Raw genomic sequence first — 12578 nt, 5'->3', positions numbered from 1 at the left:
ACTTACTCAACCTCTCATCGTAAAGTCCCTCTGTACTGGCATTAACTTAATGAGCCTTCCCTGGACTGCGACTAAGCAAGTCCTTTTCTAAAAGCATTTTTTTTGGGAGTGGGACTAAAATAGTTCGTTTTCAGATGTATCTAACTAGTGCCTTTTTATACTTGAAGCAAGACCTCACTTGCTTGCATCTTGCTTTCCTCCCTCTAATCCCTTAAAAATAAAGACCACCATTCTATTTGCCTTCCATGTTACCTGCTGAATGTGTACACTTATGTTTGCTATTCATGCATAGGGACTTTCAAATCCTTCTGTGTTCCAACCTTCTCTCTTTAAATAATGTTCACCTTTTGTATTTTTTTCTGCCTAAGTGCGTAATCCCACATTTTCCCACATTATATTTCATCTGCAAAATTTTATTCACTCATGTTGATATTCCTCTGTAGACTTTGTCATCCTTACCATTTACCTTCTCAGTTATTTGTCATCCACAAACCTGGAGATTGCACATTCACTTCCCTCATTCAAGTCATTAACCCGTATTGTAAATAATTATGTCCTTAGCAGTGATCCATGTTACACTCCATTAGTTACAAGTTGCCACCCTGGAAAAAAGCCCCTTTATCCCAATTCTGCCAAAACACAAACAGTCATTATCTTGTTGAATAGTGAAGCAGGTTCGCGAGGCCAAATGTCTTCTGCCATTTCATATTTCCTTATTTCTGACTAAGGAGGTACTTGAGCAGTCCAGAATGCAGTTAAGGCTTTGACTAGGTGCTGTTCTAGAATCAGGCTAATCTTGTATTATCATTCTCTTCTCTGATATCATTTACTTGTCAATGAAAGATTTATTCATCTGTCAGTTTCTATTAGCTTAGACAACATTTATAAATTTCTCATGCCACCAAAGCTATCACTATCACTGAAAATGTCCGTGGGGCTCTTACTACTTTTGATGCTTTGTTATTTGACTGAAGGCAAGGCTTTGCTTATGATGAAGTCCTGACACTGTCAATTTGATGGCATCCCTGTAATTGCAGCAGGGGCTGGATGTAAGATCTCAGGGGTCAAATGCTAGGAAAACCTGGAGAGGCTTGACAAGGGCTGAGTTGATTAGGGCCTTAATTTCCACTTTTGTTAACCTGTCTCACCAACTAATAAAGCCTTGTCAATCAAAACTCTCCAACTCAACCTTCAAATATATTCAATAATTCAACTTTCACTTGAATCTGCGTAAAGGAATTCCAAAGGCAACTGACCCTCTGGGAAGAAATTCTTCTTCCTCTTCATTTAAGATGGGAGAGCCCTTTAAGCTATGGTTCTTGGTTCTAGATTTCCCCCTGAAAGGAAATATCATCCCAGCATCTAACTCTGTCAGATCACCTCTCATTCCAATCTTCCACTCCTCAAACTTTCCTAATGAGACTATCGCTGAGTTCCAGGAATCGATAAATATATGTTCTGATTAACTCCCAAAGTAAGCATATCATCTTGTTAAGTAGACCAGAATTTTGCTCACCACTATAAATGTGGCTATTGCCTTGTTCAGTTTTTAGAGTTTCCCCACTTGCATTTTTCATTCCCTGATAACAGTCCAATAGTTTGTTTATTTTCCGAAGTTATTTGCTATTGATTCTCAGACTGCAGATTAAATGAACATCTCCATTGAAATAATCCGATTTTCCATTCATCCTGCTTATGTGGACAACGTAATATTTTTCTAAACTATACTCCATCTACCAATCTTTTGCCCGTCCACTTTACTTTTTTTCCCTGTGTCAACAAAGGAAACTGGACATGGAGAATGTTGGATCAGTCATGATCCTATTGAATGACAGAGCAGGCGTGAAGAGCCAAATGGCTTACTCCTGTACCTTTTTCTTATGGTTATAGCTCCTCACGTCTTGCTTGCGTACGAGAGTTTTCTTGATCAGCAAATCTCCAGCCCAACAAATCGGCCCAGATCACTGAAGGTAGGTCTGTCTTTTTAGAATGTGCAAGAGACCACATTTGAGAGCGTAGTCTTGAAGTTGTAGAACTGGAGAGGTTAGAGATCAGAAGCATTGTACCACTAAAGAATTCTAACATGAGCGTTTGAAGCACAATGTTGGTGTGTTAGAATAGCATTTTGAGTTTTGGATGAATTGAAGTTCATGGATGACCAGGAGAGGTTTTGGTTAACTCCAAATGGCCATCTGCTGCTGTAACAGAATCAGTCAATTTTATGATGGGCTGTGTTGCAGAGATGTAGACTGAGTAGACCTTATCCATAACTGAACAGCAAATAACTCTTCAGTTCACCACTTGAATTCATTTCTGAACAATTTTTTCCCCTTTTTAAAGTATGCTGTCGTCCCTTGGTGTCTAAATCCTCAGACAATTCAGTATCTTATTGTTCACTGTTTTCTCAACCAGTGTGCCATCTCTCCCTCTTGACTTCTTTTGGTAATCTCCAAATGTGGTCAATTATGGTAACACAAACTGATTCATTCCTTATCCTTGATGACCGTTTTACCCAGTTGCTTCCAGGGGTTCAATCAATTATCCGTGCTTTTTTACTTGGAGTCATAGAGATGTACAACACAGAAACAGACCATTCAATCCAACCTGTCCATGCCAACCAGATATCCTAAATTGACCCATATTTCTCAAAATACTTCATACTTATTCATCCAGACATTTTTTAAATGTTGTAATTGTACAGCATGCACCACTTCGTCTGGCAGTTCATTAATCTCTGAACAAGTTGACGAGAATTTTATTTATACCTCCCACAAGGTGTATGTCAATATGAATCACAGATCATTTCTCAAAACCTCCTAAATTTGCCACCTCTTTCACCCAGAAAGCTGATGGCAGCAACCATATGGGGAATACTACTTACCAGTTACCTTCCAAGCAATACACCATCTGGACTTGAACAATCTCACCGTTCCTTCACTGTCACTAAACAAAATTGTGGAATTGCCTCCTAATGCATGATAGATCTACCTGCACCAGATGGGCAGCCGCAGTTCCAGAAGGCAGTTCATTACCACTTTTTAAGGCCAATTGGGATAGACAATATTGGCCTTTTCTAGTGATGCCCATGAAAGAATTTAAAAACAAGTTGACTCCCTATCACTGACTGAAACCTGTCTTACAGGTAATGACTCATTCCCATCCTTTTAGTTTAGCTGTCAGGCTACATTTTTTTGTCATCACCCACAAAGTCCAGGTGTGGCTGTCAGCACATTAGCCTAATAATGTATCCTTTATGCAATAATTTGACTTATTTATTACGAGTGCAGTCTTATCATTGCGTTCAGGCCAACAAGAATGGAGTAAAAGCTGACCTTGTCAGTGACTCCATCTTTAGAATTAATTTTTCTTTTCCTTGACCTGTAGTTCTATTTTGATATCATCTTTTTAAAGTCCCCTCTGATATTGCAGTTTTTTTTTCTGACTTCACCAGTCTTTATCACAAGAGATTATCCTTGACCATTTCATTGTCTTGTCATTCTTATCTAACTCATTTCCCTCCTACACTTTTACTTGTAGAAAATTGGCACTACACACTTATCAGTTTAAGTTCCTCATTCTTTGGTACTTGACCATCATTGTCACTACCCTGCTTACCAGCTTTTTTTAAAACTTCTGGCACAGGTGTCCATGTCATCACCCACAGAGTCCAGTCTTTCGAGTCTATACCATGTTCTGATGTTCACTGAAATTTGCATTGTCTGAGATCCACATCCTGACCCCTTCAGTGTTTTCCTGTTAAGTAATTGAGCATCTAACTCCCGGTCTCCAATTAACTTGTTTTCTTCAGGGATCATCTCCTTCTTTATCTGGTGGTGTCATCCCTTTTTTTTTCTTTAAAAACTTCTATACTTCACAGTAGTTAGTCTTTTTAATGACCAGCCTTTCCTTTTGAGACTGGAGTGTTCAATTCTCAAGGAAAGAGTTTCAAATAGCTATCTGCTTGTTAGCTTGGCAAAAAAAACAAATCATTACCTGAAACTCTTGATCACTTTTTAAAGTTTTATTTTTGAGATATAAACTCAAAGCTGTGATTTGCTACATCCTTTCCAGGTATGCACCTGTATCAGATATATTTTGAAGTTTGTGTCAAACACAATCTATGCGCACTGTTTGTATGTGACCTCTTACTGGTGTGCCAACAAACTAGTGACCGTAGCAAATTGAAGACATTGTGCTGCGTTGATATATGGGGTATTAAGAACTAGTTGAGACATTGAATACACTATTGATAATTTCCTCATGGGAATAATGCCAAACTAGTTTATTTCCCAGATTATTTAGTGGTTCTGTATCTTGGTACTCATTCACTAATGCTGTCGCATCATATTATCTTAGTGCATTTCTCTTTGTTTGACATTGTTTCATTGGTCTTTGTAAATAGTACATCAGCATTTTTCTGACAAGAGTAGTAATGAAGTAATATTTGTATCCTTACACTTCACAATAACCCACCACATTTATTTTTAATTTATCCACTCAAACAATTGTTATCTGTTAAGTAGCTACTATTTTGGAGATGGTTTTATTGCATCTATGGAAAATATTTGTTTTCAAAGGACATAGTAATTTCTGGGCATGGAGCTACCTTGATGAGCTCAGTGTATTGTTTTATACACTTCAGTTTCTGGTCTTTACTTAATTATCACGTGTCAGTTCGTAAAACACTGAAAATAGTGTTGAAATGGGATGGAAAAGTAACCTAGATTCTTGCTTTTATTGGCTGTTCAATAACTTCTAGAAAGTGTTCCCTAAAACGGTAGACGGGATGATAAAGGATAAACGACAAATAGGAACACAGTCCACAGAAAAGTTAGGATGTTGAAAAATGGGGGAAAAGACAAGCCTATAGACTGGTATAAATTGAGGTAAATGAACTTGATCTTGTAGCCATTGCGGAGACATGGTTTTGGGATCCGTACTCGGAACTTAACATTCAGGAGTATTCCATCTTTTGGAAAAGTGGGGTAGATGAAAGAGGTGAAATGAGGACAGTTATGAGAGATGATGTGGGATTAAATGGGAGGAGGTAAATAAAAACAAGGAAACAAAGACATTGATAGGAGTGGTATATAGGCACTCAAATTTTCCACAGCCTAGGAAAGGGTATAAATCAACAAATAATAGCTTGGAAAAAGAAGAGTAATAATTATTGGTGGTCTTAATCTTTGTGTTGATTTGGATCGATCAAATTGGAAAGATATGCCAATGAATTTATAGACTGTTCTCGGTCACTCTCCCTGATGCACTCTATCGGGGAGCCAACCAGGAAACAAGCTGTCCTCGATCTTGTATTGGGTAACGAGACAGGTTTAATAAATGACCTCTGTTTTTTTTAAAAAAAATCCCCTAGGAAATAATCATAAGATGATAAATTTTAGATTCTGTTAGTGTGAGAAATTTAGATTGGAAACAATTGTGTTTAGCTAAAATTCCATCTTCATTTCACCGCAATTCCCTTTAAGTTAAAGTGGACTGGGCAGATAGATTAGCAGGAAAAACAGTAAGCAAGCAGTGACAGACATTGAAGAAGGTATGTCATGACTCTTATCAGAAGTACGTACCAGTAATGAGGATATATTCTGAGTGGGAAAACCTTTTCATGTATAACTCAGGAAGTTAAGGAGAGTAATAAATTAAAATGCATATAAACGGGCAAAAATCAGTAATAGCCCCAAAGAATAGGATAAATTTTAGAATTTAACAGAGGAGGACTAAAAAGATAAATAAAGACAAAATAAGCTACAAGGGGAAACTTGATGAATATAATACACTAATAAGAGCATCTTTTAAATTTATAAAAGGGAAGAAAGAGGTCAAAGTGATCATAGGCTGCTTAAATAGAACTGGTGAGATGGTTATGGGGACTACTAAAGTGGCAGAAGTTAAAACAGATATTTTACATCAGTCTTTATGGTGGAAGATACTTCACTCATCCTGGTAATAATAAAGAATAAATGGGAGGAAAAGGTACAATGGAAAAGTACAATCGAATAAACTAATTGGGCTAAAGGCCGATATGTTCGCCATCTTGTTGGCTTTCATCTGAGGACCCTAAAAGAAGTAGCTGCAGAGATAGTGGACATATTGACTCATCTGATTGATTATAATTTTTCAGTGAGCTGAGTAGCTTAATTTAGATAAATGTGAGGTGCTGCATTTTGGTAGGGAAAACAAAGGCAGGACTTATACACGTAATGGTAAAGTCTTATGGATTATTTCCGAACTCTGACCTTGGGTTATAGGTTCATCGTTCCTTTGAAAGCAGAGTCAAGGTAAACAGGGTAATGAAGGTGGTGTTTGGTACGCTTGCTCTTATTGGTCGGTGCATTGAGCTTAGGAGTTGGGAGATTAGTCGGGGACGTTTGTTAGGCTACTTTTTTTTTGGAATACTGCATTCAGTTCTGGTTTCCCTGCTAAAGGAAGGGAATTGTGAAACGTTAAAGGGTTCATAAAAGATTTAAAAGGATGTTGCCAGCATTGAGGGTTTGAGCTGTAGGGAGGAGCTGAATAGATTGGGGCTATTTTCCATGGAGTATCTAAAGCTGTGGGGTAACACAGAAGTTTATAAAATCATGAAGGACACAGATAGGGTAAATAGTCAAAATCTCTTCTGCAAATGGGTAAAAGTAGTTCTGGATCAAGCTGTTAATGCAACAAGAACGAGAAGTGGATTTTGGATGACTGGAAGACCAGAATTAAGAAGAAATGTATTCCAACAGAAGAATGTGAAATCCTCTACCATGTTATTATCCCAATTTAAGCGTGTAATTCCGAAAATGACAGGAAAAATGGAGAAAAATACAATTAACACTGAGCACCTATTTCAACCATGAGTGGGTGTTATCACTTTTTTTGAATGTCTCAAATGTTCATATAATAACTAGACATTGTCCTTAATTAAGCTATTTAAAATATTAGGATAACTTTGATCTCTCAAATTCATTTGATCACAAGGCTTTGTGCAATCTTAAATGAAGGGTTTAACCCTTTGCCATAAAATAGGAGAAATTTAGGATTATGTAAATGTCTCTTACCCTTTCGAATTTTTTTTAGAATTGGAATTCCTACTGTATGGAAACAGGCCCTTTGGCCCAACAAGTCCACATGGATCCTTGGAGTAACCCACCCAGACCCATTCCCCTACCCTATATTTATTCCTGACTAATGCACCTAACCACTATCCCTAAACACTCTATGGGCAATTTAGCATGGCCAATTCACCTAACCTGCACATCTTTGGACTGTGGGAGGACACTGCCATCAAGCACAAGGCAGACTTTAAAAAGAATGTGTCACATTCTGTGTTGGCAGCAATGTTGTTCAATCCATGCATGTATTTTCTCAAATTTTCCTCAAAGGAGGAATAGAATGATATAGTCTGTTATACAGCCTAGCCATTCAGGACTACATTGATTTTGCGTATAGGGTCTTGTTTGGTAGTCAACTTCATTCGGTTCATTTTTGTCCACTGGGCGTGAAATGTTCTGTTAGTACGTCTAACACTCTTCTTCACTTTTTGTCACTCTTTCTTTTTTTTTGAAACATTGGAGATGAGATTAGAGATTAGCTTCCCTACAGTATGGAAACAGACCCTTTGGCCCAACAAGTCCACACCGACCCTCCGAAGAGAAACCCACCCCCCTATATTTACCCCTGACTAATACACCTAACACCACGGGCCAATTCACCTAACCTCCTTGAATGCATTTTTATTTGGAAGCCATCAACCTTTATTTTGAAGTTGATCTTGTTTCTAAGTTTAGTTTCTAGTTTTGTGGACTTCAACGTGTGTTTCAGCAAACTTGCGATCAAGGCAGGTGGCTGTTATATTTCCACATGTAATTGAAAATTGAAAGTAACATACTTTTAAATACAAAGTTCTGTGCAAAATATTTTTCAAATTTTATTTCAATTTTTTTCAGGGCAAGTCTTACGTATATGACTATGTTTTCGCTTCAAATGCAACACAAGAACAAGTGTACAATGCCTGTGCAAAAAATATTGTCAAAGGTAAGTCATAGTGATAAAAAGCAGGTGTTTGAATTGGGGTTTGCAAATTTCCATTGCAAAGTATTAGCAAAATGTAGAGTTGCCCAGTATTATAGAATGGCAAGGCAGGCTTGACAATCTGAATATTGTACTATTTTCTTATGCTGTTAATTCAGACTTCCTCACCAACAATCTTCCTTGGATCCTGGTGTGCAGCACTGACCACATGCACTTCTGTTGAAGCACATGGATGTTTTTAATAAATGTTTAACAGACAAAATGTGTCATCAAGTCTCAATTACATCAAGTTAAGTGGTGGGTTTTTGGATGTCCCATCCTCTGGTAGGCATACCAGATAGATAGTTGGAAGGAAGTGCCCAGGGAGTTCTTAATATTGATTCTGATCCTTGTGATCTTTTATCAGGGTAAGCATAGGCAGGGAATTATCCTACTGATTGCTACCTTCTATTCTAACTGGTTGATACATCAGTGCTTCTCCATGTTGAACACGGAGGGTATAAAAATATATTCTGGATTGGGGATTCCACTATCCAGTGCAAGAGTGGTCTGATAGCACCATTATTAAATCTGATCTGATTTGGAGATGCCGGTGTTGGACTGGGGTGCACAAAGTTAAAAATCACCTGAGTAGGAGTGTCGCTCCGAAAGCTAGTGTGCTTCCAATTAAACCTGTTGGACTATAACCTGGTGTTGTGATTTTTAAATCTGACCTGGTAGAGACCTATAGGACATAGTTGCCAGATGTGAATAGCATCAACTCGAGTACGTGCCACCTTTTATACCCTCAAAAATCTTCAGATTTCAGGTGAATCTATGCTTGGCAGTATTGGTAGGAGGAACTTCTGTGTAGTTCTTCTGGGCAAAAACATTCTCATCCATTGTGTTTGTGGCTTTACCACCATACTAAACGGGTTAGATTGAGACTGATCTAGCAGCTCAAAGCTCTGCATCTCCCGAATGTTCCTCACTAGCAACAGCACTGTTCTACTATACTTTGTAATCTCAGATCTTAAAGGCACTCCTTGGACTTGTTGTGCACTTTCACTGAGACGTTCAAGTGGGCATTAGATTGTTTCTCTTTCAGTAATGTGGAAAGGTATGGGGAAAATGCAGAATCACTGGGTCATGATGCACGTTTCAGGATTCTTTGCAGAAACAGCAGGTTTAATGGCCACTTCCTGCACTAACGTTTGTGATTCTGTATATTCTCATGGCCTCAAATACCCCTTGGTCTGCCATTACCTTAGAGCTAGGAGATCCATCTTGGCTCAATGTGAGGTGTAGAACAGGTACTTGTGTAAAAATGAGATATTAGCCCTTTAGGAATTAAAACAATACTGTCTACCTGCTAAATGAAAGATGCTGCATGCTGTACAGAACTAAAAGATTGCACATGTAGCTGATCAGATCAAACCTCTACAGTCTTGCCATTTTGGTGGGCAATTAAAAATCTAATGGATGGAAGAGGCTGCACTATTGCACTGAGTATCACAAGACTAAAAATATATCAGCTGAGTGCAAAAGATGAGTCTGAAATGTTTACATTTGTTTTGCATTTCTGTTTGAATATAAATTTTGGTCGTCTTTTCCGGACCCCACTAAAATGGGTGCCAGCTGTCAGCCAATTAATTTCACTCCACTATATCCAGAAACTGCTGAATGTAGATCATGGTTTCCAGCAGTATCTGGACTGTTGTGCTAAAACTTGTACTGCAGAAATAGCAATACCTTTAACTAAATTGTTTAACCACACCACTGGCATCTGCCAAACAAAATAGTCCCAAATATGATGTCTCTAAAGACTGGTCAATCGATTCAATTACTTCCCATCAGCCCCTCCTGTCAAGTGATAGGAAAGGTTTGTGATGACATTTTACTCACCAATAATCAGATATATAGTTTAAGTTTCACAGGACCATTTGCTCTAGACCTCATAATCTTGATCCAGTGGGTCTTAGTTCCAGAAGTAAGGTGAAAATGATTGTCTTTGATTTTAAGGTAGCATTTGATGCAATAAACCATATAGATCCTGTGGCTAGGAGAAAGTGAGAACTGCAGATGTAGGAGATCAGAGTTGAAAAGTGCTGGAAAAGCGCAGCCAGTTAGGCAGCATCCGAGGAGCAAGAATTGAAGTTTTGAGCATGACCTCTTCATCAGGAATGAGAAATGAAAATAAAACTGATCCTTACATTCTGTGGCTACAGAATGAAAAGTGGCTACAAAAGTAGCACAGAAGCTGGCATTCTATTATCGCGCTCTCTCGCCCTCGCCCCTCCCCCCCCCTCTCTCCCACATAGTATCAACTTGGCACTATTTGCTTCTGTAGCATCATACAAACTTCTAGAAGAATAAGGCTGATGAAAAAGAAAGAGAAAGTTGTCCTACGTGATCTGAATGATGCAATATGTGGTCATCCCTTCAAAACTTATTGTTTCAAAATTTTTAAAAAATTGGTATCTGGCATTACTGTGGAAATACCAACACCAACCAGGTACAGTTTAGGCAGACAATTCCAGCATCTTTAGGGTAGCTAGGGGTGGGCAATAAATAATGGCCTAGCAATGATACCCACATGCCATGAACAAACAAACCAATCCTATTAAACATCTGTGTTTGTTTTGATCAAATTGCTTGTCATGTGTCCAGTACAAATGTAAGAAATTTGCTTTAAGCTGCTGAATCAAGGCTAGTTAGAAGCAGGACTGCAACACTCATCGACACATATGCATATTATTGATTTTGTAAATATACCTTTTTTAATACTGAATTTTATAATCATCTCTGAACCAAAGGAGACAGATTTAACCTTGGATGATCTAAAAAAGAATCCATTCTGACATGAAGTGGTGCTGGCTCATAGTTGCATATTAAGTGTAGAGTCATGGAGATGTACAGCACAGAAACAGACCCTTTGGTCCAACTCTTCCATGTTGATCAGATAGCCCAACCTAATGCTGCCAGCACTTGGCCCACATCCCTCTAAACTCTTCCTATTCATATACCTATCCAGATGCCTATTAAATGTTGCAATTCTCCCAGCCTCCTTCATGTCCTCATCCTCCCCCCAAGCCTAGCTCAATCCTATAGAATTGCATTTCAAAGTTATGGACCACACCAAACCCTCAAAAATGTTAAGATTAGCTTCTACCCTAACTTTTCCATATTTTAAAGACAAATTCCAAGTGTGTGTTTGGATACAATTCGATTGGTTAACCAATCAGTCTTGAAGCCACACACTCCATTTATACACTATTGTTAAAATACAACAAAACAAAAGAAATTGGAGCAACTTAACTCTTTTGGAAAACTTAACAGAAAAATAGGTTATTTAACTACTAAGCATTAAATGATCTAATATAGTAACATCCTATAAACACCCCCTGAGCAAAGATGAATTCGGTAAAATAGTCTCACATGCAGTTGTCCAGCCTAGGAGGAAGAAAGTCGAGAGAAAATTGTTTGTGTGTTACTGAAAAACTAAAACTCAAAACCTGGTCCTTTTGTGGGAGTTTCAACCCACCCATTCTTAAAACCTACTGCCTCTCAAACTGTTTATTGGATCTTTCGATTGATCAGCATCTCTGTCACGACCTTTCTTCAATTGAAAAGGACAAAATACACCTCTAAAAGCCATAATAAAGTTGATTTCAGAAAAATATCCTCCATGTTCTGCTAGTGTTGTAATATCACGTTGAAAATATTTAAAGTTGGGAAAAAGAGTGGTCATGTCTTGGAATCTAGGAATATGGTGAGTATGAAATAGTGGAGTTGAAGCCCAACATAACCATGATCGAGTTGAATGGAGGAGCAGGCTTGCAAGCCAAATACTCTGCTTATCTCTTGCGTGCTAAAGTATTTGCAATGAGATTTGTGGTCAGTTGTACAAATTTTCTATTGGTTTTTTTCATTTTCCAGATGTACTTGATGGATACAATGGCACAATATTTGCATACGGCCAGACATCATCTGGTAAAACTCACACTATGGAAGTAAGTGTTTTCCTCGCCTGCCTGTAAAGCCACCCAATAGAATGTGTGCTGAGTATTCACCTCTCATGTTACTCTATGCCCTCATTAAGTTTTGGCCAAATTCCTTGTAAAAGGAGCAAAAATTTGTTTTAAACGAGTAAATAATATTGCTAGTACACACTCTGGACTTCTGGCTTATGCCAAAATTTATAAAGGTACAAAAATATTCAAGAGCTATACCTATAGTAAATGGCTTTTAACCCTTTAGTTGTATTGAAGTCTTAATTTATACACACTCATTTCTTGAGCGAGATTAAGGACCTCAAAACAGAACTCTGGATGATGTATAGGGGGAACCTCGATTATCCGAACTTGATGGGCATGCACTATTTCATTCGGATAATCAGTTATTCGGTTAATTGATCAAATGCCTTTCCTCTGGGCTCGGAGCTTTTTAAAGTCTGCTCCCCATTCAGGAGACTGCAGCAGCACACAGTGTGTGAGACTCTGCTCCCAACACCGTCTCCTGCTCCCTGGCCCTGTCAGCACTGTCAGCACCCAGTCCCCTGCTCCCCAGCC

At 38.3% G+C, this 12578-nt stretch overlaps 1 protein-coding gene across 1 annotated transcript in view; it reads left to right on the top strand.

The window, feature by feature from the left end:
• The window catches only part of LOC132815810 (kinesin-1 heavy chain), a 109676-nt gene that overhangs the window by 16080 nt on the left and 81018 nt on the right, over positions 1 to 12578 (top strand). Inside the window, exons 2-3 of the mRNA XM_060825070.1 lie at positions 7944 to 8031; positions 11947 to 12020. Coding sequence (XP_060681053.1) covers positions 7944 to 8031; positions 11947 to 12020 — 162 coding nt within the window. The remainder of the gene's footprint in view (positions 1 to 7943; positions 8032 to 11946; positions 12021 to 12578) is intronic.

The sequence above is a fragment of the Hemiscyllium ocellatum genome, chromosome 5, assembly GCF_020745735.1.
Source record: "Hemiscyllium ocellatum isolate sHemOce1 chromosome 5, sHemOce1.pat.X.cur, whole genome shotgun sequence".
In the NCBI taxonomy this organism is placed as follows: domain Eukaryota; kingdom Metazoa; phylum Chordata; class Chondrichthyes; order Orectolobiformes; family Hemiscylliidae; genus Hemiscyllium; species Hemiscyllium ocellatum.
The sequence above is the reverse complement of the archived record's forward strand: the minus strand, read 5'-3'. Positions and strand labels throughout refer to the sequence as shown.